The 25,766-nt window shown below is 28.8% G+C and overlaps 4 protein-coding genes across 5 annotated transcripts; 2 read left to right on the top strand and 2 right to left on the bottom strand.

The window, feature by feature from the left end:
• Positions 1–7,356: 7,356 nt before the first annotated feature.
• On the top strand, positions 7,357–8,724 carry LOC124915638 (epoxide hydrolase A-like). The gene is made up of 3 exons (XM_047456393.1): positions 7,357–7,857; positions 8,104–8,351; positions 8,449–8,724. The coding sequence occupies exons 1-3, from the start codon at positions 7,375–7,377 to the stop codon at positions 8,702–8,704; spliced, it is 987 nt and encodes a 328-aa protein (XP_047312349.1). The 5' UTR covers positions 7,357–7,374; the 3' UTR covers positions 8,705–8,724.
• A 3,960-nt stretch (positions 8,725–12,684) lies between these two features.
• LOC124916398 (epoxide hydrolase A-like) lies at positions 12,685–13,960 on the top strand. The gene is made up of 3 exons (XM_047457109.1): positions 12,685–13,208; positions 13,333–13,605; positions 13,705–13,960. Exons 1-3 carry the CDS (start codon positions 12,685–12,687, stop codon positions 13,958–13,960), a joined length of 1,053 nt encoding a protein of 350 aa, XP_047313065.1.
• A 92-nt stretch (positions 13,961–14,052) lies between these two features.
• On the bottom strand, positions 14,053–18,242 carry LOC124915636 (protein GAMETE EXPRESSED 2). 2 transcript variants are annotated; one of them, XM_047456392.1, is made up of 12 exons: positions 17,915–18,242; positions 17,480–17,821; positions 17,072–17,398; positions 16,663–16,992; positions 16,280–16,588; positions 16,056–16,180; positions 15,749–15,966; positions 15,193–15,665; positions 14,884–15,125; positions 14,636–14,807; positions 14,306–14,534; positions 14,053–14,204 (listed from the first exon to the last, which is right to left on the bottom strand). In XM_047456392.1, the coding sequence occupies exons 1-12, from the start codon at positions 18,165–18,167 to the stop codon at positions 14,132–14,134; spliced, it is 3,093 nt and encodes a 1,030-aa protein (XP_047312348.1). In that variant the 5' UTR covers positions 18,168–18,242; the 3' UTR covers positions 14,053–14,131. The 2 variants fall into 2 exon arrangements, with proteins under 2 accessions (XP_047312348.1, XP_047312347.1); XM_047456391.1 differs by lacking the exons at positions 17,480–17,821; positions 17,915–18,242 and having other exon boundaries at positions 14,884–15,128; positions 17,072–17,409.
• A 2,721-nt stretch (positions 18,243–20,963) lies between these two features.
• Positions 20,964–22,541, bottom strand: LOC124915529 (dynein light chain 1, cytoplasmic-like). Its single transcript, XM_047456263.1, has 3 exons — positions 22,192–22,541; positions 21,994–22,099; positions 20,964–21,306 (listed from the first exon to the last, which is right to left on the bottom strand). Exons 1-3 carry the CDS (start codon positions 22,366–22,368, stop codon positions 21,224–21,226), a joined length of 366 nt encoding a protein of 121 aa, XP_047312219.1. The 5' UTR covers positions 22,369–22,541; the 3' UTR covers positions 20,964–21,223.
• Between the last annotated feature and the right edge of the window lie 3,225 nt (positions 22,542–25,766).

Consider the following 25,766-nt stretch of genomic DNA (forward strand, 5'->3'; position numbering starts at 1 on the left):
ACAAAATTAAAAAGTTGAAAGTCAACTAAATAATGTATAATTTAATATGATTATGAAGAACATTAATAATTTTTTTGAAAAGGAGAAAAAAAATTAATATTAAAAAAAAATCATTTTATGTTCTAAATTTTAATGAAAAGCTTTTTTTTAAACATACTATAGGCTCGTTTTAATTTATGAGATTTAAAAATGATTTAAATTATTTTTATGTGGTCAATTTTTATTAACTAGCTAGTATATATAGATATGATTTTACATAAATAAATAAGTCAAATTTTGTCGGTAAAGATATATAAAAATTATGTATAAATTCTTATATTAACTAGCATGTATCCCGTGCATTTGCACGAGTAATAATATAAAAAACTGTAAAAAAAATATAACGGTAAAAATTTTATGGGCGAGTCAACCCACAATCCGACTCAAGTATCCATTTACTCTCACATATATCCAAATTAACTACCGCTCTCGACCCGGCAATTCAGACACTTTAAAAATTAAGCATCATTATATATATATATAGATTAGTTAGTTAAAAAGTTGAACTTATATTGTTAAAATGTCACGCGTTTATCAAATATTGGGTTGAATTTAAAATATAAAGTGTTATTAGCCTAGTTGGTTAAAAGGTTATACTTGTTTTTGTTAGGTTGCAAGTTCAAACTATACCTATAGTTTTTTTCATTTTATTTTTAACCGTTTTAAGTTTATGGACGGGTCAACCCACAATCCGACCCAAGTATCCATTTACTCTCACATATATCCAAATTAACCACAACTCTCGACCCGACAATTCGGACACTTTAAAAATTAAGTATCATTATATATATATATAGATTAGTTCAAAAATCTTTCTCATAATTTCTCTATCTAATGAAGAAAATTGGAGACTAATCATATGATATGATGGAGACTAATCATATGATAGGATGAAAGATCACTTCATTCTTAAAGCTGGTTAATTTGATCTTTCAATTTTTCAATTTTTGTAACCATCGAGGTAACAGTGAACTTACCATGCCCTTTCTATTTCAGAAATTTATTTGTACTACTAGTATTATTCCGTTCCATTTAATTTTTTTTTATATATATTAAAATATATGTTGTATATTTATTTAATTTTATTAGTATTTGAAAAATAAATAAAATGGAACACAAATTCCATTCATGATCAATTATTAGTAAAAAATATATATAGACTTAGATCTTGAGCTCTAGTAGTAATTTAAACATTAGATCTAGGAAGAACCAAACATATTTGGTTCAAGGTTTAAAGGTAGTCACATTTTCAAATATTAGACTTAGATCTAGTTTGATGTGTTTTTTTTAGGATTTTTTTTAGATTATAACTAACTTTTAAAAAAAAAATTATTTTTCTATCGTATCATTAAAATTATATTCAACAAATCAGTCGTTTCATAATTAATTAAAATATTTTTATTTTTATTAAATTTAAATTTAAATTTAAATTTTAAATACAAAATAACATTTTAATAATAAACCAATTAAAAACTCAAATAACTTAAATTTATTAAAAAAATATTTTTAGACAAAATTAAAAAAAATATCAAACAAATTCTTAAAATTATTTCTAAATCATGCCTGCATGTACAATTATACGTCTAGTTTCCTATTAAGATGCTTTATTAATTATACGTCAATTTGGTATTTGAATAACTAAAATAATTAAAATATATTTTACTTTATCCTTATATCAAAAACTTTTGGATCTCTTCAACTGATTTTTAATTTATAAATTTTACTTTTAATTTATTATTTTTTTTGTTGATATATATATATATTTATTTTATATTTATTCATTTAAAAACGATAATTTTATTAAAAATTGATAAACTCAACGAAAAAATCAGCGAAATAAGTCCACGAAATAACGTGACATTATACATGGGTAGAAGAGAGAAAATTTTTAAAATGTCCCGAAACGGTGATTTCGAGAAGAAAAAAATTGTCCCGAAATGAGCATTTTCGAGACATAGGGACAACATGGCAGGCCACATCGGATTCGTAGACTTACTTTCGTTGATTTTTTCGTTGAGTTTATCCATCCTCATTTTACTATCATACAATAAAAAATAATTTATATTTTTAAGATAATCTCTCATTTATGGTACTTTAATAGGAATTAATAACACTTTGAGAATTACAATATTACTCACAGTTATAAATGCTATTTTTTTTTTATATAAACTCATTATTTTTCAAGTTATCACGAATATTATATCTTTAATATATTGGTTTCATATCAAATTAATTATTTTATTAATTAAAATATCGCTACTTTATTTTTATAAAATTTAAACGTGAAATAAATGAAGAAAAATTATTTATAATTCAGTAGGTTTGATAGGTTGTTTTTTAGAATTTTTTTATTTTTTAAGTTTTTTTTTAAAATTATACCATTATTTTAACTATCAAATTACTAACTTTATCAACTAAAATATTATTGTTTTATTTTTATTAAATTTCAATTTTAAATAAAAAAATAATTTTAATAATTTAACTAACTAAAAATTCAAATTAACTTATTTTTTTATTCAATTAAAATTTTAAATCAAAATTCTAAAACAAAAAAAATTCAAAAAAATAAAATCAAATCAGAGAGAATTGAGTGGGTCCTACATATTTAAATAATTAAAATAAGATTGAATCAAAGTTCTACAAGAAATTCAAAATGTTTGCTGCCATTGTAGAGTTTCCAAATAATGTCAATTTATAATAATTTAGAGTTGGCTGTGATTTTATTTCATCTATTTTTTTCAAATCTATTCTTATCTCTTTATATTTTTTTAATAAATTTATATAAAATTATAATAATAATAAAACATAAATTTAATATATATATATATATATCTCCTTTTTCATTTTTTACAAACAAATACAAATTCATATAATAAATTTATTTTTATTTATTTTAAAAAAATTATTTTAAAAAATATATTTTCTAGATAACATATAATAAACCGAATATAAAAAATGTATGCAAAGATTAACAACCTTGTTATAATATTTAATTTTTTAATTGTATAATTGTTAGAAAATATAATAAATTAAATTTTATAAATTTTTATAATGAATAAATTAAATAATGAATAAAAGATAAACAATAAGAACTATAGTATATATAAGGAGATTTTTATAAGTTATTTGGGGAGGGACTGGCAATTGAAGGATTTAATGTCATTTTGAAAATTTGTTAGGAGAAATGATAATTAATTTGAAAGTAAAAGAAGATAATGAGAATTGAAAATTTTAAATTTTAAATTATTGAAAATAAATATAAATAATTTTCTATATAATAATTTTTTCTAAAAATGAATATAAATTATAATAAAAATTATTTATATATATATTTAATATCATATTCATATTATATCTAATTAATATCTTGATATTATATATTTTAAAATATATTTTTTTAATTTAAAATTTTTATTAATATTTAAAATTAAGTTATATATATATTAATTATTAAATAATATTATAAATATTTTAGGTCTGTAATTATTTTTTGTCAGACTTGTTTCGTCATTTTATAGGATTGTCGTGGGTGTTAAAAACAGTCTTATCTAGTAATTAGATGTTCATTAAATGTCGTCAAATCTATGATGTCGTATTAATAGTCAATTAGTGCATTGATTCAACTAATCCAAGAGGTGAAAAATGTGTTTTTGTCAAGTTAGACATCGAAAAAGCTTATGATTGTGTCAATTGGGAGTTTTATTTGATATAATGGACAAAATAGGAATGAGTACGAAATGAATTGGTTGGATTAGATTTTGCCTTTTGACGGTTAATTTTTTTTTATTATTGTTAATGGAACTTCTCAGGAATTTTTTAAGAGCTCTAGAGGAATCAAAGAGAGTGATCCACTTTCTCTTTTTTGTTTTTCATTGTTATGGAAGCTCTCTAAAAAATGATGATCTTCGCAAAATACCCGGAACTCATCTGTGGAGTGAGTTGTGGGTCAAAAAGATATCATTTGGGCATATCACATTTGTTTTTCGATGATGACACGCTCTACATGGTTCAGACTACTTATAGAAATTTTAAACACCTTCGAGATATTTTATGGTTATTCAATGCATGTTTCGGTCTTCAAGTTAATCTTAATAAATCAGACATTTTTTTTTTAAATTATGTTTTGAATAGAAGAAGGATAAAGTTGACAAATGTGTTGGGGTTCAAAATTAGTGATCTTCCGTCAGCATGTCTTGGTATGTCATTTGGTGCTAAATTGCAATCCAAGGTCTATTAGGACCCGATTATCTCTGAAATGAAATTTAAATTGTTTAGATGGAAAAGTAAAATAATCTCGAAAGAGGGTCGGCTAATTCTCATTAAGAGTGTGTTGTCATCTATGCCCACATATATTATGTCATTATTCATTCTCCCTAAGAGTGTGGCGGTGAAAATCGAAATAATAATGTGTAAATTTATATGAATATATATCCCATATATGTCTTTCATCTTATTATTTTCCCCATGAAATTTAGAATACTTCAAGGGTCGATTCTTTTTTTTATTCTTACCTTCCACCTTGGAAACCCTTCTTATTGGATGATCATGATACCTCCCAAAAATTGAAATTCTTGATCAATGGAGGAACAAAATCACCAGTTTTGTTTAATAAGATACCAAAGTGGATGATTGACTCATTCCATACTAGAAATAATCACAAGAAGTCCTTTGATAACACACATTCCTATTTCTTAATGATATTCCATGATCAAGATAATTGGCTGAATCCCGTGAAACCATTTCATATAAGTTCATTGATATCTTCTTTTTACGAAGCAAATCGACTTCGATTCTTGAACAATTCACATCACTTCTCCTTCTATTGTAATAAAAGAATTATGACATAAATCAGATGTGAAATTCTTGAGTAGTCTATTTCCCCTCGAATGATAAATTCCCTTAACTTAATTATTGATTAAGCAAGTAAATTTCTATGAGGATATTCTAACTCATCATTTTGTCATCTAGTTAGTTGGGATAGAATTAAATATTTTAAAGATCAATGAAGTCTAGATATTCGAGATCTTATTTATTTTAATAAAGCTCTTCTATCAAAATGGTGTAGAAGATTTGCAATGTAGCCGAATAGTCTTTTGGCATCGATAATTAGATGTAAGTATGGTAATGATTGGTTTAGTTGGTTCACAAAAATGTCCAATTATCCAGAAGGGTATAGCATTTGGAGGGGAATTTATCCTATGTGGAAAAGTTTTCGTGTGCAGTCTAGATTCGTTGTGTCAAAAGTCTAGCTACAACGTATCATGAGCTTGTTTCCATTGCTATATGTAGAAATGACATAGTTAATGACATGTTTGATCCTCGGTCTAGTGATTTTACTAGCCGAATTAAATATAGAAGAATATTAAATATAATGGACACTTCGTCCCATAATAGAGTTTAATTTTGGTAGGACACAAACAAGTGTCACAGTCTAAACATTATGCGTTGGCAATATATTGATATTTTCATGTGATGCATTACTACAAGTTGTTCGCTAAGATGATTCTATATAATTTTTATTGGGAAAAACTTTGGGAGTCAAAGATTCCATTCAATAAATCGTTTTTGGATGGAGAGTTATTCATGGTGTAATTCTAATAAATGATATGTTCATGAAAAAAAAATTGTATTATAGTTAGTTGTTGTCATATGTGACAAGAATATGTTGAATCAGCAACTCACTTATTTTTGCATTGTCTAGGGTTGACTAGTATTTGAAGTCTTTTGTGGAGTATTACTGAGATTAATTGAGTGATGCCCGAGTCTTTAAGTAGTTGATGAGAAGATTGGATTGATGCAGATGATATGGTAGGCTTACATATTTGGGGTTATCATTCCAATTATTCTTTGGTGGACTATCTGGTTTAAGAAAAATTGTCGAACTTTCAATGATCGTAGTCATCCGTTGCGTATAATTCATAATATTATTATTATGATGCTTTCTAAGATTCGTTCAGAAAAATCAATAGAGTTTGTCGGGAAGTTAATTGTTCTTCTCGAGAATTTACGAGCTCGATAATTTTTTCTAAATTTTTATTTGTTATTTTTATGTCATGCTTTATCTTTGTGTTTAAATAATTTATTTTTATTTTTAATATACATAGACCTTTTTAAAAATAAAATAATATTATAAATATAAAAAATAAATAATTTGAGAGTATAAACTTAATTAAATTTACCCGAATCAAAATTACCCAAATTAACTATTAAATAATTTAAAATTAAATAAGTTGAAACAAACTTACCCAATATTAACAATTAAATAAATTAATCATATCACACTTACATGCAAATAAGCTTCTAAAAGTATAAATTGAATAAAACTTAATCTTAGAGTTGGTTCGGATTAAAATTATTTGAATAACATAAAAAAATTAATGATTTTCTATGATTTTGAAAAAATATTATTATTTTTGATAAAAAAAATTAAAATATATTAATAAATATAAATAAAATAATAATTTAAAATAAGAAATATTTTAATATTTTAATTATAAATAATATTTGATTTTGTTTGATTTATTTTAATAACTTAAATCAATAAAGTCTTAATGTCTAAATTAATGGATATTAAATATTGTTTTTATTGTACTCCATTTTAATTTTATTTTTTTAACAGTAATAAGACTAAATAAATATACCAGATCATATATATATATAATTTATAATAATATAATATAATTTATATATATATATATATATTTTAATATTTATAAAAAAAAGTTTAAATTCTAATAATAATATAAATTTTAATTTATAAATTATATATAATATTATTATTTTATTCATTAAATCATTCATTTTATTAATTAAAATATAGAATATATTTACTTAATTTTTATTAAATTTAAATTTTAAATAAAAAATATTTTAATAATACACCAATTAAAAACTCAAATAATAAACAATTTTTTTATCAAACAATTTTTTTGGACAAAATCCAAAAATAAAATAAAATAAATCAAACAAGCTCTTAAAGTTATTTCCAAATCTGTCTGTAATTTCCCAATAAATACTTAATAATTAATGATTCATTGAAGAAATTCAAAATCTATAGGCCCCACTAGGATTTGAATTTAAATAATTTGATGGAGATTGAGATTATAAAAAAATAATTATTTGATTAAAAAATAATTTATAATTTAAAACATAAAATTAAAGATATTATAATTAATAATTAGATTCAGCAGCAAATAAAAAAAATGATAGAGAATTATTTAAAAAAAAGTTAAAAGAAAGTATAGACAAAAATAGGCTATTAATATGTGTGAGGGGAAGTGATATATTTAGCAACAACTAGGTCAACAATTATTGAGAGAGAGAGAGAGAATAATAATGGAGGAGATTGAGCATAAGAAGGTGAGAGTGAACGGGTTAGATATGCACGTAGCAGAAAAAGGAAACGGTCCGACGATCCTATTCATCCATGGCTTCCCGGAGTTATGGTACTCCTGGCGCCACCAAATCCTTTACTTCGCCGACAACGGCTACCGCGCCGTCGCCCCTGACCTCCGTGGATACGGCGGAACCACCGGAGCTCCAAACGACGACGTCGGGAAGTTCACCATCATGCACCTTATAGGCGACTTGGTTTCGCTGCTCGACGCCGTGGCTCCGGCGGAGGAAAAGGTCTACGTGGTGGCTCACGATTGGGGAGCCATAATCGGGTGGAATTTATGCCTTCTTAGACCCGATAAGATTAAGGCCTACGTGGCACTTAGTGTTTATTACAGCCCCAGAAACCCGAACCCGGCAACAAGGCTACCCTATTATTACAGGGCCATTTATGGTGACGATCATTATATGTGGAGATTTCAGGTTCATCATCATTTCCTTCCTTCCTTCCTTCATTCTTATTATTATATTTTCAATTATTTTTAAAAAAAAATGTTCAATCTTTTCTCCAACAAGAGCTGGCCCAGGACAATAAATGAAACGTATGGAAAAAATGGTAATTAATATATGGCCTAGTTAGCTAGCTAACAAGCTCTTTTAATAATTTACTTTTGATTTGATAGGAATTTACCTATTTGAACTAGATCTTGGTTAAATATGTATGAATAGGAAGTTGGTGATATTGAAGGTGAATTTGAAAAAATAGGCGTTAAAGAAGTGATGAAGAAATTCCTTACATACCGTAAGCCTGCACCTCTGTTTTTTCCCAAAGGCAAAGGATTTGGAGATTCCGGTGAAGATGATGATGATGATTCATTGTCTTCCTGGTTGTCGCCGGAAGACCTCGATTATTATGCCGACAACTTTATCCGGACTGGTTTCACCGGCGGGGTCAATTACTATCGGGCATTGAATCTGTAAGTAAGAAGAAGTTATATTATTATTATTGTTACATAATAAATAAATAAATGGCGGATCATATATATACATATATATATATATTTATTGGTGCAGAGATTGGGAACTATTGGCTGCTTGGACCGGAGCTCAGGTGAAAGTGTCGGCGAAATACATAGTGGGAGACCTTGATTTAGTATATAACAATAAAGGCGCCAAGGAATACATACATAATGGAGGACTGAATAAAAACGTGCCATTGTTGGAGGACATAGTTGTGATTGAAGGAGCTGCACATTTTATAAATCAAGAAAGACCCGATGAGGTTAACAAACACATTCATCATTTCTTCCAAGATCATCACGATATATAATTAATATTAATATAATTTGTATTCCTATGTTTATTTTTACTACTACTATATAATCTTGTCTTCTCTATCTATCTGGTTTGTTGGTGTGCCTGTAACTCAAAATAATAATTACCAGTCTTGAAATAAATTATACATTTGGCCTGTTACCTTAATAAAGGATTATAATCCCATTTGTTAGAATGTATCTAGAAATTAGAGTTGAGGTGTACTTAATTTATTTGTAATCCCGAACTCCAACCTTAATTAGTCTTTCATTTTGGAGAATAGTCACTAAAATTTCACTAGATTGTAAAAGAAATTTAAAATACTTTCACTATATTATTTGGATTATAAAGATGTTACAGTTTTGACTAGTTTGACTCTCTCTTTTCTTAAAAATGAAGACAACAATATATATATATTTTTTTAAGTAATCTAATGTTTTATTTTTTAGATATATAATTTATTATATAATGTTATTTGAACAAATAATTAAATGTTCAAAACAATCCAACTATGTTTATATTTAATTTTAAGATAAACTCGGCTATTAAAGTGAAAGCAATTTATCAAACAATTGAAATACAATGATAAAAAAACTAAGTAATATTAAAATGATAACAAAGAGTGGATATTCTCACCCTAATGTCACGGGCTAACCCGTCAAGTGACAAGTTCTGCGTCTAGTTAAATGTGTTTGCGGGCTACATACTTAATTCATTGTCCATTTTTGTTTATTCAAAAATGATAAATTCTCAAGATTGTACATTCAATAAAACAGTGAAAAAAAAAATCTAAATTATTTTGCTTGTAAAGGAAACTAAAAAATAAATAAATGTGAAACCATGGAAGAATTAGAGTAATACTTACATTTTTTAGTTTTTTTAAGGGCTGGGCTTAAGCCATGCATTATTTTGTTTAAAAGTTTTGTTATATTATTTTTAATAAATTTAATCTTAATTAAAATAATTTTATTCATTATCTCATCCACTATATTACTTAATTAATTGACTAAAATACCTTTTAAAAAAATATATTTTTGAAAAAATTTCATATATATTAAAAGTGATAATGGTTAAAATACTCTTTAAGCAAAACGATAAATCATGATATAAAAAACATAAATAAATAAAAACGTTACTCGATAGGTTATCGAGCTCGAACGTTCTCGACAAGAATAATTAAATCCCTGACGGACTCTGCTAATTTTTTTAAATGAATCTCAGAGAGTGTCATAATAATAACATTATGAATGATACGAATCGGACGACTACGATCATTGAAAGTTCGACGATTTCTCTCTAACCAAATAGTCCACCAAAAAACAATTATGATAACTCAAATATGTAGATCTGATATATTAGTCGCATTATTTCAAACTTTTAAGCAACTACTCAATAACTCGATCATCACCCAATGAATCTCATTAATACTACACAATGACTTTATATATATATTAGACATTCCTCGACAATGCAAAATTAAGTGAGTTGCCGATTCAACATCATCATGACACATACGACTAACTATAATACAATATTTTTTCATTCACATATCATCGGTAAGAATTTCACCGTAAATAACGCTCCATTCAAAATATGAGATTTTATATGGAATTTTTTACTCTAAAAAAAATATATTGAATCATCTTAACGAACAACTTCTAGCAATGCATCACATGGAAACTATCCATGTTTTGTTAACGCGTAACGTTTTATTCAAACAGGGACATTTGCTTGTGTCATACTAAATGTAAAATTCATAGCGTTTAATCTCCTTCTATATATATAATTTGTCTAGCAAAACCACTAGATCGATGATCAAACATGTTCTTAAATGTGACATTTCTACATGTAATAACGGAAACACACACATGATACATTGTAGCTAGACTTTTGACATTACACAAAATGTCGTCTAAAAAATTGTGAATAATCATCCCATAATGAATCTAGACTGCTCACGAAAACTTTTTCAAATAGAATAAATTTCCCTCCAAATGCTACAATCCACTGAATAATAAAACATTTTAGTGAACAAAACTAGACCAATCATGACCATAATTACATTTGATCATCTATGCTCAAAAACTATTCGAGACTTCGTTGCAAATGTATTACATTATTTTGATTGAAGAGGCTTATTAAATGACTTGAATGTTCATTCCTCCTAAATCTTTAAAACATTCTCAACTAAATAGATAATAAAAAGATGAGTTAGAAAATTCCAAAAAAAAAAAATTATCTATTACTTTTTTCATTTTCACATTTTAAAAAAAATAATCATTCTTACATTTAAAAAAAAAAATATTAATATGTCTTTTTATAAAAAAAATAATTATATTCTCAAAATCACCTCTCAATCAATATTTTTGTAAAATAAATTCAGCCTTGCAAATTCTAAAGAGTATTTAAATTTTTAAGTTGATATCTAATACAATTTATATCTAAATGGTTTATAAAATTATAACTAATCTCTAATTAATACAAACTTTTCTTATACTCTTCGTTTTTAGTTTCTAATTATAAAATTATTAATATTATTATTATATATATAACTCATTATCATAATATAATTAAATATACTTTATTTTATAATATTTTATTTTAATATTATAATTTCATTATTAAAAAAATTATATCTACAAAAAATAATAATATTTTATAAAAGTATTTATATATATAATGGTAGACCACCAAATTTCTCACCACAACCCACTATCAATATTATGAGATTAAACTTCTTAATTCATCCAGAGTGGATCCATTCATAAAATTTTAAACAATTAAATTAAAAATAATTTTTATATATATGAATATTAGTTAAAAATAATTATTATATAAAATTTTACAATAATTTAAATTCTAAGAATATTAGTATTTATAAAATTATTAAATAATAATAATAATTCAAATTTTTTTTAAAAAAAATGTAACAATAAAAATTGTCTTTTTATTTTATATTATATATATCAACCATAAAACTAGGGTGGGAATCAAACCATCACATTGGGGTCTCTTAACACAACTCTTAATAATTAATTTTACATCCTTACCCATTTATACATAATACATCTATAGTTACTTACAATTAAATTAGAAGTTAGAATCAAAGAGCACAACTATAAGAAAAGAAAAACGCTAACATTTTGTGTTCTTCCGTTATTTTATTATTTCAAAATAAAAGACTTTATCAATATATTTTTATTTTATATAAAATTTAAATTTTAAATTTTAAATGCAAAATGAAATTGTAATAATTTATTATCAACCTCCAATAAACAATATCTTGATTAGATATATAAGATAATGTTTTTTATTTAGGTAAACCCTTATATTAGATGACTGTTTTTATTATTATTATTTTGTTTTTGGAGCTATACATAACTTGACAATATAGAGTTCATGTGTTCTACAAGTCTCCACTAAAAAAAATTGTATTTAAAATATTTAATACATCAAAATTTCGTCATTGCTTTCATATAGTGTCTAATTTTCTTATGTTGTTGTTATGTTTTTAACTTGTTCCATTTAGACGGGTTGTGACTTGAAATAATAATATATTTTTTTCAAACCTTCCTTTAGTCTTGCCGTCTGTCTGTCGTTCTTTTTCACATTAATATCTATAGTGCTTTGATATATATCTGCATATTTTTTTTTTCAGAACAGTTTGACTTAATTATTAAAAAAATTACTAGATTGCGGGACAAATTAAACCGTAATTGAATGCGACCAAAAGTGAATTAAGAAGCTGAATCAGGTGGCGTCCATTTAGATCATGCACTTCATCATCATCATGCAACAACAACAACAGGTGTTCAATTTTGTTGAATCAACCTTAATAACTCTTAATTAGGCTTTGTTTGATTTTTCAAAAAAAAATCCATTTATATGCTCTTATCTAATTTCAATGTCTATCGGTTAACACTTGATCAAACAAGCAAGCCCATATAAATATGTGAGCGGATCGAAGTGATAATATTTCCTTAAAGAAAAAGAGCCATGGAGGAGATTGTACAGAAGAAGGTGAGAGTGAACGGCTTAGATATGCACGTAGCAGAAAAAGGAAACGGTCCGACGATCCTATTCATCCACGGCTTCCCGGAGCTATGGTACTCTTGGCGTCACCAAATCCTTTACTTCGCCGACAACGGCTACCGCGCCGTCGCCCCTGACCTCCGGGGATACGGAGGAACCACCGGAGCTCCAAACGAGGACGTCGGAAAGTTCAGCATCATGCACCTTGTAGGCGACCTTGTTATGCTGCTCGAGGAGTTGGCTCCGGACGAGGAAAAGGTCTACGTGGTGGCTCACGATTGGGGAGCCATAATCGGCTGGAATTTATGCCTTCTTAGACCCGATAAGGTTAAGGCTTACGCCGCCCTTAGCGTTTATTACAGCCCCAGAAACCCCAACCCGGCAACAAGGCTCCCCGAATATTACAGGGCCATTTACGGCGACGACCATTATATCTGGAGATTCCAGGTCATGTTCATCTTTCACCTAACTCTCTTATTATATATCTTGTTTTCAAATAAGTTCAATTATTATATATGGCCAGCCCTATCTAGATAGCTCTTTTAATAATTTATTTGTAAGTTGGTCAAGATTGATTTGACATGCTAATTAATTTATTATGAATTGAACTAGTTGGTTTTGGTTAAATATATATGAACAGGAAGTTGGTGATATTGAAGGTGAGTTTGAAAAGATAGGCGTTAAAGAAGTGATGAAGAAATTCCTTACATACCGTAAGCCTGCACCTCTGTTTTTTCCTAAAGGCAAAGGATTTGGAGATTCCGGTGAAGATGATGATGATTCATTGCCTTCCTGGTTGTCGCCGGAAGACCTCGACTATTACGCAGACAACTTTACCAAGACAGGTTTCACCGGCGGCGTCAATTACTATCGGGCATTGAATCTGTAAGTAAGAAGAAGTTATATTATTATTATTGTTACATAATAAATAAATAAATAAATGGTGGATCATATATATTATATACATAATATATATTGGTGCAGAAACTGGGAACTATTGGCTGCTTGGACAGGAGCTCAGGTGAAAGTTCCGGCGAAATACATAGTGGGAGACCTTGATTTAGTGTATAACAATAAAGGTGCAAAGGAATACATACATAGTGGGGAGCTGAAGAAAAACGTGCCATTGCTGGAGGACATAGTTGTGATGGAAGGTGTTGCACATTTTCTAATGCAAGAAAGCCCTGATGAAGTTAACAAGCACATTCATCACTTCCTCAAAAATCATGAGAAGAACTAATAATGATCAGGTTAAAAACTCATCAGTCTGCAGTACATGAATAATAAGATCAGAATAATGTTTTTTTTTTTTGTAATCTCCCTTCCGGGCTGTTTTATAAATAAAATCTGCATGTTTGTGGTAGCTGGAACTTGAAAGTATAGACACTTGAATTGATGATCATGAAGAAGATCATAAGAATGATTGATTTCCTCCTTTACTACTACTACTACTGGCTTCTCCATTTCTCAGTTGTCCTTGTAACCTGAAAAAATTAAAAAGTATTGATTATGCATGCACAAGCAGCTTCATGTAAAAGTAAAACTATAATGGTAATTAATTCAGAGGAAGTTAGTTGTTACTTACCTCTGTTGGAAGGGAGTTGGCTGCAGCTTGGTTATAGTCCCTGCTGTGGTGGTGGTTGTCGGTGGTGGTGGTGGAGAATTCGAGGAAGCAATAGGCTGGATGTCTAAATTTGTTCGTCTCTTTCTCCCGTTAACGAGTAGGAGGAATGAACATTTGCATATAAAATACAGCAGCACTACTCCAAATGTAAGCACCATTATTGATCCAATCACAATTGCTGACCCTAGAGCTGCAAACTCCATACATAAGTTACAAATTCTTCTAAGATCTTATCTTATTATCTGAAAAGGCCTATAAATAGACAAAAATGTATTTAACATTTTAACTTACAATGAGCTGCAAACGGACTCATTGGTTTACTTCTGATGAGATGTATGTCAGCATGGGCAAAAAGAGGCCCTGACATATTCACTTGGCAAAATGATGTTTGGCAACCGTAGTTTCCCATATCATTTATTTTCACCGTCAACATGGCACCACCACCATGTCCTTCTTCTTCACTCTGTACAGCAGAAACCAAAAATTTGAGTTTGAACTTCTTCCCATGAATTAAAAGTAGAAGAATTGCTTTTCATTACCTGATAGTATGATAAGTCTTGCATAATGCTATTGCAATTATCAACTGTTCCGAGGAACCTAATCCCTCGAGCTTTAACTGTAAAATGTCTTGAGATTGTAACAAAAGTCTGAAGTGACTGCCATTGATAACTGCCTTTAAGCTTCAGTTCAGTTGAACTTATGAGGTCAGCTGGCAGATTGGTTGACACTACTCCAGAATCAACTTCCAAAGAGAACATCACCAGAAACTCAGATTTGTTCCCTGCTGCAGCAGCATGTTATTACAAATTTAAAAACCATTTTTTAAATAAATAATCATCGCAATGTACCAAAAAAATAAAGTAGGTCTGGATCTCCAACTGAGAAATTGAAGTTATCTCTTTCTCTTTCAAAGATTAGATATCCATCTTCATTGTTGCTGCTTCTCTTTTTCAGGATAATAAACTTAGGGACGTTTATGAAAGGTGGGTCATTTATTGGCTCCACGAAAATTGGAATGTCCACATCATTCACCCCGTTTCCATCCGAAGTTGATACATGGATTACATCATCACCCCAGAAGTTCTCTTTTCCCAGATATTGGATTGACTGTAAGGCATAATTGACAACTTCTAATCTTCCCATTATGGTCAGTTCTTTACTATCTCCATCTCCATTATTCATGAGGCAAAGTTCATCCCACATTGTCTTCCAAAACTGGACTAGTATTGGAGAAAGAGAGACAATGCCATGATGGGCGGTTAGAGTAATGGAAATTTTCTTTGTCAAGTCTGAGTACATAATCTCAAATCCTTGGAAACCACTGCATATAATAAAACAGAGAGAACCCAAAAATATCATCATCTGCTTCAACTGTAATAATTTGATAATTTAATATAAACTTACCTAAATTTAGGGGTAATTTCGTCTTCAGTTGCTTGTAACTGACTGGGAAAGGAAATTAACTGTGGTGGTATACTGAAGACTGATATATTTACAGAGCCATTGGCAAGATTGTCATTTGCATCAGAAACTACATAAGAGAATGAATCATTTCCAACATAGCCCCTGTATGGGGTATACCTGTATTGGAGGCCATACTGAAGCAGTGAGCCTCGAGTTGGCTGCCAACATAAAATGGAAGCATATAAAGATATATTTACTTTCAATCTGGATCTAGATACATAAAACAGATTTAAGAAGTATTTCTTACCTTTGAAAAATGGATGATGCTTGCATTGCTACCAGCTAAGTAATCATTGTCAAGGACATTGAAAGCAATCGACTCATCCTCCAGCACATAAATTTCATCGTCGTAAGCCTTGGGAAAATACTCACCTAAATAAAGAAAATTCAAATCATCAACTAAAATACTACAATACCCTTACATGATCCATTTTTGAAATGTGCTTCATGTTTCAGGTTAGGATGACTTACCATTGTAAGCATTCACACTAAAGGGACAGGACAACAAATGTTGGCCATCAAGTGAAGCACATATTTCATAAGTTCCAATCTCCATTACCAGATAAGATGAAGTGTACATGCCATCATAACTATTTGAAAAATTCCAGGATGAGAAATCAGATTTGTTTATGGAAGATATTTCTAGTTTCAGTTTTGGTTGCTGTAACAAGATGGGGTTTGAAAACGAATCCATGAGTCGCACTACTATTTCATTCTTTATCATCTTCGGCACTTTAGAAGAAAAGTTCACCACACCAGAAAGAGATAGATCCACGTCTCCTGCAATATTTGATCAAACCACAATGAAAACAAAAGACTATAGTTATTTGGTAAAACACGATAATCAAAAATACCTGCAAGAACTCTCTTTGTGAAGGGATGGCCACCATTTAATGGGATGTTTCCACAAATCACAGATATTGCATATAGCCCACTCTTTTCAGGTGTGTGTACGATTTCAAACATGTTAGAGCTAGAATTCCAATTAGTGTCAATCTGAAATATGACTGGTTTTATATGAATGCCAGATTCGTGCACAATATCAACTTGAAGATACTCTAACTTGATAGGAGAAGGATACTGATAACTATCTCTCAAGACAACCGAAAAAATTGATGCTTCACCAGCTACAGAATCATTTAGACCCGATCCATTTGCAAAACTGTTCCTCCCATCGCAATATCCTATTCATTTTTCAAATTCAATACAAATGCTAGTAGAAAAATGTTTAAAGAGTAAAGTGGGGGGGGGGGGGGGAAGAACCTATGAAAACTGTAAACTCGAAAGGCATATTGGAGATGAAGTTCTTCTGCTCGTTATCAGAGATCATCAACTTGAAGTTCCCCGGTTCTGTTAGTCCGAAAGAAAATAGCATAATTCCGGGCACTATCTCCTTAGAATTCAAATCAGATATTGGCATGGATAAATTTGTGTCCTTCTCGAAAACTTCAATATCAAAATCATAGAATCCTGGCACTAGGTTCCCATATTGATCTCTCTGGTGTAGAAAAGTTTCCATTACAGAAAACAACTGAAAATATTGTGTATCACTCTTCCACTTGGCAACACAATTCTTCATATCTAACAAGCCTGCGTCAAACCATTTGAAATCTAATTAATTACTGGAGATCCATTATGTTGTAATGGACCAACAACAGTCTCTTAAGTCACCTGGATTGACTTTGAATGGCAAGGGAGAGCCATTCAAGCTTTGGTTTCTCTCCTCAACTGAAAGGAAGAAATTACCACTTGATAAAACTTGAAACTCAATACTGATAAGTCCAGACGGATTCCATCCAACTAGGGCAGACCCAAATTCAGTTGCAAAGGATCCGTTGTTAACATAAGATGCATAGACAGTGAGATTAAAAGAAACGGGTCCTTGATTAGAGGAAGAAGCATTATTTCCAAATGCATCTTTTGGGAGGACGAGTACAGTGCCCTTATTTCCAGCAACAAATTCATTAATCTCATTCATCCAAGAGACAACACATGCAGGCGGATAAATTACACCTTTTAAAAATTGAATTAAAATTAGGGCAACCAACCAACCAACCAACCGGTTCAATTTGAAGATGAATAGTTTAATTAAATAAATAAATAAACCTGGATTAACGTTGAAATGGAGAGAGGAGTCGAGAACTTTAAAGTGGACGTCAGTAAGAAGAACATTAAACAATCCAACCATGATGGGAACAAGAGAAATCGTCCAGGTGTTAGGATCGCCGTCGAAATGAGAAGAGAGACCAGATATGAACGAACTGTTACCCATCTTACCGTTGACAGAGATGTTGGGATTGAAAGGATAATTATACTTATCTCTTTCATAGTTTCCCAAGACTTTAACCTGTAAGATCATGATATCTCCAGCCACATAGGTATCCTTGTCGTCCAACCAACTGAAAGCGAAATTAGGCAGTGGATGACTATTATCTGCAGAAGAAGGCGAGATAAATCGGTCAAATCAGTCAGAAGTTTCTGAATGTGATAAAAAAAAGGACTAAACATTATGGACTCGGAGACCTGATTCCGCGAGTATAGGAGGAAAAAGAAGAAGAAGATGGAGGAAAATAGGCGCCAGGAAGATCAGATGAAATGCCATCAGAGTCTGCAACTAGAAAATGAAAAGAAAGAAAGTCGTCTGATGATGATGACAGTTAAAGGGGGCGGGAATTATAAACGGTTATTTTCAATTTTCTTTGTATTCAGAAATTATATTTTTAATTAATTTGATTAACTTTAACTATATAAAATATGAGAGTAATAATAGGAGAGCGAAATAATTATTTGAATAATGAATGAAGTAAGTGATGATTAGACAACTAAGTAAATATTTATTTTTATCTTTTATCTTTATTAATAATTTTTTCCCTCTTCTCACCATTAATATTTTTTTTTTCTTAAATAAAACGTATTTAATAAAAAAAAATTAATTTTTACTATTAAAAGCACTTAATAATTTATTCTTTAATTTTTTATTAAAATATATTTTTTAAAATTATTTTACATGTCATTTTAATTATTTCTCTCTCTCAATAAATTAATTTTTTTATTTATTAAAAAAATTAAAATTTATTTTCAATAATAAAAATGACTCAAATTAAAATAAATAATAATTAATTGTATTATATTTAACTAAAAACATTTACTTTTAATTAAATTACTATTTTATATTAATAAATTACAAAATTTAATTAAAGAGTATCAATAAAATAAATTTAAAATATAATCAATAAATGGTTCTTAATTATGAATTAAAATAAATAATAATTAAATGTGTTAATTAAAATTTATATATAAGAGAATAAAAAATATATTTTTTTAATTCAATTAATTTTTTCTATCATCTATTAATATAAAAAATAATAAATTAATCTAAGTAAATATTTTTAATTAAATATAATTATTATTTATTTTAATTTGAGTTATTTTTATTATTGAAAATAAAATTTATTTATTTTAATAAATAAAATAAAATAAATTAATGAGAGAAAAATAATTAAAATCCGTATGGCATGTACAATAATTTAAAAAAAAAGAATATTTATAATAACAATAAATTAAAGAGATAAATTATTATGTGTTTTTAATAATAAAAATTAATTTTTTATTGAATGTTTCTTATTTAAGAGAGATGGAAAAAATAAAAATAAAATAAAAAGATAAATTATTAAGTATTTTTAATAATAAAAATTAAATTTTTTTATTGAAGGCATAAAATGTAAATAGTGAGAAGAGAAAAAAAATTATTAATAAAGATAAAAGAAAAAACTAAATATATAATTAGTCAGCAAGTCTAATAAGCACATATCCTTTTAGTTGCAATTATTTTGCTCCCTATATTACTCAAAAATATTAAGGCATTCACACTTCCCAATTATAAAATATCTAACCAAAAAAATTAACTTCATTTTGTTTACTTTATATTCTTTATTAATATGTTTAATATTATTGTCTTGATAATTCATTAAAAAAAATTCATTTTATAGATAATCATTTATTATTTAAAAGATGTTAACCATTTTTTTTCTAAATTAAAAAATTCAATAACTTTCTTAAATTAATAAATATAAATATAAATGTATATGAAATTTGATTGAGGCAAGAAAATTATTGATATTTTTGATAAATCTTCAATATTAATTTTTTTTGGTATACATGCTACCAATACCGAATTTATTGATAAAGACAAATATGATATTTTCAAAATTTTATTATAATCAGTATATAATATTTATAAATTAAAATATATTTACAGAAATTTTTAAAAAAATATAATATTTATAAATAATTAAATTTTCATTTTAAATTTGAAAATTATATTTACACGCATTATAAACTTTTCAGCAAAATCAAATAATTATAAACGGATGAACTCATCTTAATAAATTTATTTATTTTCTAAATAGATTTGAGACTAGACTCTAAAATATATATATTTTTCTGTTTAACATTAATAAATTTATTACTCCTCTAAACAAATTTGATGTTAAGAACGATAATAAACCCATCCCTAAATTTATGTTATTAATAACAATATTACCTAAGGTCTTTCATTCTCTTGAATAAACCTTTTTTTCTAAAATTATCTTAGATATGAAAGATCATCACATTAAATGTTCTCAGAACTTTTGACTAAGCATTTAGTCATGATTAACTAATTGAAAATCTTTATGCATCTTTATTTAGATATGAAATCAAATTATGCATCTTTATTTAGATATGAAATCAAATTAATTTTTTATTTGAAAATCTTATGTACATTACAATATTTCCTAAATATAATTGCATAAAAAAATAACATTTCATGATGATAAGACGATTTCTTGCACTTTTTGAAACTGTGTTGGTGGTCAAAAGAGTCTAACCACCCTACAATTTCAACTTGAATGTGATATATTTAAATAAATAAAAATATTGCTCTAGTTTATTTCAGTTCCTTATCTATTTATTATTTTATTAATATAAGAAATGATCTTGCCATGTCCTATATAAAGGACACTGCCAGCCAATGAAATGAAATGGATGTGCATATTTTGATTATATTCTCCTACTACCCATCATCCCTGCATATTTGGATTATATTCCCCCTTCCCATCCCTAAAATCCATAAAATATCTCATCTTCCTCTTTGATTTCTGACCTAGTTGTAACAGAAGCTCAAATGCATTATGCATATCATCATCAGACATAAAAAAAAGACCCAGAAAACAGGTACACCAATATAGACATGATCAGAAATCAAGAATGGAAGAAGCTTAGCAGCAAGATTGAAACTTAAGTAAGTCTAGCAACAGGTCAAACAAACCATTAATAAACAAAATACTCTACCATTATGACATAAAAGCAAACAAAAGAAGAGGTTTGTTATTACATACACATTCCAGATTGTAAATGTCATCAAATCTCATTCGGTCAGCCAGATTTGAATAGAAGTATGGCTTTTGAGTCCAAATAGAAGTACACAAAGTGATTTGTCTCGTGTGTCACATAAGAACCTATGCAATGGGGAAAACAAACAAGAATTTCAAATGGTCAATGCAATTGCAGAGTAGTACATCACAACTTATTAAAAACTATTTAACCATATAACACGACCTTCTTCAATAAACTATATACATTGATGATGATGTTAATGGAAGAATCTTCTAACCAAAACAAAGAATTGAACCTTCTTGATTAGATTGTCAAGTAGTAGTTCAACATCAGAAGTGATAATGACGAATGTAAATGTAATGAATTAGATTGAAAAAGAAGTGTCACTCAATCTATATTAGCAGCAACAGATAACAAGGTTTCAGCCAGATTGCAGATAAACAACCATCATAAGTTTTTTTAAGTGCAAGAAGATATGGTATACCAAACAAAACTGAATGAACTTAATATTATGACATTTCAACAACAACTCTTCACATTGAAAATTACACTTAATCTAATAATTAAGGTGAGATCAATGGACAATTTCTTACATCTTATAGATAGATCACCATGACAAGAAGCATTGAAGATCAATTATCGACCATTCAAGATCAGATCAGGTCATACATATTCTGAAAATTCAGAGGATTTTAAGTCTAGAAATGGCCCTAATATTTTACAAAATGTAGAGAAGTATTAAGAAAGATTGGATTGGATTGGATTGAATTGAATGATTAAGTGAAGTGAGAGAGTAGTTGGGGGAATACCGAAATTTTTGCCGACGATACAATGCCAAGTTGGGCCATACCTCCGGTCGAAGTCCTTCTTAATTTGCTCGGCGACATCCTTCTCGACAGCGTGCTTCTCGAAAGCCTATAGAAATGAAGACACACACACAGTCAAGAATGGAATGGAATGGATTGTAAAGTGTTATTTGAGGAATGAATAAATAAAATAGGAATTACCGCGACTGCAATGTCGATGGCCTCTTTCTGCACCTCTTCTTTCATATCAGCGCTCTTGATGATGACTTTCTTGAGTGACGGCGGAGACACAAATGAAGGTTTCTGATCTTCGGAGATAGGCGGCTTCGCAGCAGCAACGATACCTCCACCTGAAATTCTCCTACCGTCGATGTTCATTTCTCTCTCTAACTTCGGATTCACACTTAAAGCTAGCTACAGGATCAGATATTCCTTCCTCCTCTGGATCTTCTTCTCTTCTATTCTATGGAGCTTTCTTGCTAGCTAGTTGGATCGATCGTCTTCTCTGCTGCGTAAGAGAGAGAAAGAGAGGAGAAAGTTTGTGGTCGTACCAATTTCGCTAATTGGTCTTCTTTTTTATTATGTTGCTTATTTATATTGGACAAAGATACGACGACGTATTCAAACATTACAAAAGAAAAATTAATAATAATAAATAAATAAGAAAACTATTTACCTATCTTAAATGTCAAGAAAATCAAAAAAAATATTTTCCCCGTACAAACTTCTCTTTTTTGGATTAAGATTAATAAATTCAAGAAGCTCGTATCCATAATTTTTATTTTCAGATTGTCCACCATACAAGGAGGGGAATTGATTTATAGTTGTCCGTAACTTTATTGTCATTTTGATTAAGAAATCAAGATGGTGTATCACATTGAAATTAAAGGAGGTTCTGCATAAAAGCCCACATTCTCTTGATAGTGTCACAATGAAAAAAATATGATCGGTTAAAACAGGGGCGGAGCCAGGATGAAAAATTACCTGGGGCTGACTCCAACTTGCATCTCAGATTTAACTTTCTATGTTCCGTTTTTTTTTTCAATAAAATTTCCACGATTATTAGAAGATGGAAACTCGTCATGCCCTCTCAATGCACACGCTTGCAAAGTGAGCCACCGAGTGATTTCAATAGTTGATGTAAGCCGTAATCTGTTATTTTGTTTTTCATCTGAAGACTGTGCATTTAGTATTTTGTCAATATGACAAGGATATTCATTAGATTATCAAGATATTCAACTGCCCTATTATGTGGTGAAATGTTATATCCTATATGCATAACGAAAGAGCATCTATCCTAATCATTAACTCGCTTTCAATATTTGAATCCATCTATTGTAAATGTAGGTTTTTGGGGTTGCTTATGTTAAAACAAGAAACATGGGAAACAAAAATCAGCATCTTTCAAAGGAGAGTATTCTAACCAAGTAAATTTCTTAAACCAATTACTTTAGAACCGTCGATTTTGATTTCCAAATTTGGTCGGCGGGTACTCATCCTTAATAGGTTGATATGACCCCATCTTGATATAAGCTCGTTTAATTTCATCCCTTTGATTAAAATGATATTTCCATATCGGAATACGTAATGTTGAATCAAGTTTAAGAGAACTTACCTCAACATCAATTCTAGAAGATTTGTTAAGTCTCGAGTAGGGATATAAAATTCTTTATTTTAACTTGTTTATTAATATTAATTTATATTTTCTTATAAATTTTTTAAATAGTTTAAAATTAAGAAATATAAAACACTATTATTATTATTATTTTAATTTTTATATTTTACTCTTATACATAATTTGTATTATTAATTATATTGAAATAAATAAAAAATAATATATAATTATTATATAAATATAATTTTAAAATAAATAATATTATTTATATATTAATTAAAATTTATGTGAGGAGGCCAGGGCTCATATTCATATTTCAATAACATAGTCAACTAGGCTAAGACTCACATGTCAAAAATATATATAAAAAATTTTCTTTTAGGATTTTAATTTAGGTGGGGCTGGAGCCTACCATAGCCCATGGTTGGCTCCGCCCCTGGGTTAAAATATTAGATAATATACAGGTAAGATATCTATATATATAATGATGCTTAATTTTTAAAGTGTCCGGATTGCCGGGTCGAGAGCTGTGGTTAATTTGGATACTTGGGTCGGATTATGGGTTGACCCGTTTTTAAATTTAAAACGGTTAAAAATAAAATTAAAAATGCTAGAGGTATGTTTCGAACTTGCAACCTAACAAAACAAGTACAACTCTTTAACCAACTATGCTACAAAGACTTTATATTTTAAATTCAACACCAAATTTGATAAACGCGGAACGTTTTAACATTAATATAAGTCCTACTTTTTAACTAACTAATATATAATGATGTTGAGTAAATGGATACTTGGGTCGGATTATGTGTTGACCCACCCATAAATTTAAAACGGTTAAAAATAAAATTAAAAATGTTATCCGTAATTTTTTTCGCGGTTTTTATATTATTACTCGTGCAAATGCACGGGCTAAATGCTAGTTATCATAATATTATAAATTGTGATAATATCAAAATAATATTATAATATTAGTTTTCTTATGAGTGTCTATATAATTAATAAATATATTATGTAAATTAATATATAATTCAACACAATCTTTTTTATATTCTTACATAATATCAGAGTCAAAGTTTTGTCCTTAAGCATAAAATATAGTCTTTTGTTGCCTCCATCAATGGTTAATTTAGTCATTGATGGACCGGTTCAAAAAAAACTCTATTATCTCTCTTCATTTCTTTTTTATTTCTCCTCATTTTCGCTATTCTCCTTTGCGTCATTCATTACCTCATCTTCTTTGTCGTTCAGTTCATCATTTTCTATGTCTTCTTCTAAACCTAATCCCAACATCATTCGCTTCCGCTAGTTCCTTTAGTTTTTAAGCAAGTGGTGCCCCTGCCTTCGGATTCGGAACAACGGGTGCCTCGGCTTTTACCGCTTCCACACCTTCCTTTGGAACAACTGGTGACTCGACTCCAGCCGATTCCACACCTTCCTTTGGATTTGACGCAACTGGAGTCTTTGCTTCTTTCGGATTTGGATTAACCAACACAGCGACTTCCACAATTTTCACTCCTTCATTAGGATTTAGATCAACATCACTAGTTCTTCGCCAGCTCCTCCTTTTGGGATGACAACTAGTGCAGCGTCGTCTCTTTTTGATACATCTACTTTCGGATCATTTGCGACCTCACTAGCGCATGGATCTTCATCTGCTGCTATGATACATTTTTTTGGCTTTGGCTGGTACATCATAGTTGTTTGGGTTTCTTTGGGTTTAGCTTCAATTGCACTCACTTTTCCTAGTTGTTTGGATCTTCTGTATCTATCATAAGTGCCTCCTCAGCTTCATTTTCAGTAGTCTCTACCCCTTCATTTTCTTTTCATTCTGCATCATCATTTTCAATACAATCTTCTTCTATATTCTTACATGATTAATGAATTCTTCAATCTTCAAACAAATATTGCATCTGTTAGCGAGATGAATTTTTTTTTTCAGTTTGTTAGATGTCAAGACTACTTCATTGATAACTTCTCAACCAAAAAATGAGATTTTTTATGGAATTTTTTATTTTCACATCTTTCTAAGGAAACCGGAATGAAGTTTTTGGAGAGAATCATGATAGATGTAGTTAGTTTTAAAATTGGGAGAGCCGAACAAAAAAACTCTCGTCAATCGAGTTGGTATTATAATGAGATCTTGTTCATCTCCTCTTCGATG

Source organism: Impatiens glandulifera, chromosome 9, assembly GCF_907164915.1.
Source record: "Impatiens glandulifera chromosome 9, dImpGla2.1, whole genome shotgun sequence".
Classification (NCBI taxonomy): Eukaryota; Viridiplantae; Streptophyta; class Magnoliopsida; order Ericales; family Balsaminaceae; genus Impatiens; species Impatiens glandulifera.

Excerpts from the sequence above, each read along its gene's own strand:
- LOC124915638 (XM_047456393.1), top strand. The coding sequence starts at position 7,375 with ATGGAGGAGATTGAGCATAAGAAGGTGAGAGTGAACGGGTTAGATATG. Across the intron at positions 7,858-8,103 it reads ATTATATGTGGAGATTTCAG|GAAGTTGGTGATATTGAAGG; the intron begins GTTCATCATCAT and ends ATGTATGAATAG. Across the intron at positions 8,352-8,448 it reads TACTATCGGGCATTGAATCT|AGATTGGGAACTATTGGCTG; the intron begins GTAAGTAAGAAG and ends TTATTGGTGCAG.
- LOC124916398 (XM_047457109.1), top strand. The coding sequence starts at position 12,685 with ATGGAGGAGATTGTACAGAAGAAGGTGAGAGTGAACGGCTTAGATATG. Across the intron at positions 13,209-13,332 it reads ACTCTCTTATTATATATCTT|TTGGTTTTGGTTAAATATAT; the intron begins GTTTTCAAATAA and ends GAATTGAACTAG. Across the intron at positions 13,606-13,704 it reads TACTATCGGGCATTGAATCT|AAACTGGGAACTATTGGCTG; the intron begins GTAAGTAAGAAG and ends ATATTGGTGCAG.
- LOC124915636 (XM_047456392.1), bottom strand. The coding sequence starts at position 18,167 with ATGATCTTACAGGTTAAAGTCTTGGGAAACTATGAAAGAGATAAGTAT. Across the intron at positions 16,993-17,071 it reads CGAGTTTACAGTTTTCATAG|GATATTGCGATGGGAGGAAC; the intron begins GTTCTTCCCCCC and ends AAAAATGAATAG. Across the intron at positions 14,205-14,305 it reads CCAACTCCCTTCCAACAGAG|GTTACAAGGACAACTGAGAA; the intron begins GTAAGTAACAAC and ends TAATTTTTTCAG.
- LOC124915529 (XM_047456263.1), bottom strand. The coding sequence starts at position 22,368 with ATGAACATCGACGGTAGGAGAATTTCAGGTGGAGGTATCGTTGCTGCT. Across the intron at positions 22,100-22,191 it reads CCATCGACATTGCAGTCGCG|GCTTTCGAGAAGCACGCTGT; the intron begins GTAATTCCTATT and ends TCATTTCTATAG. Across the intron at positions 21,307-21,993 it reads TATCGTCGGCAAAAATTTCG|GTTCTTATGTGACACACGAG; the intron begins GTATTCCCCCAA and ends CCCATTGCATAG.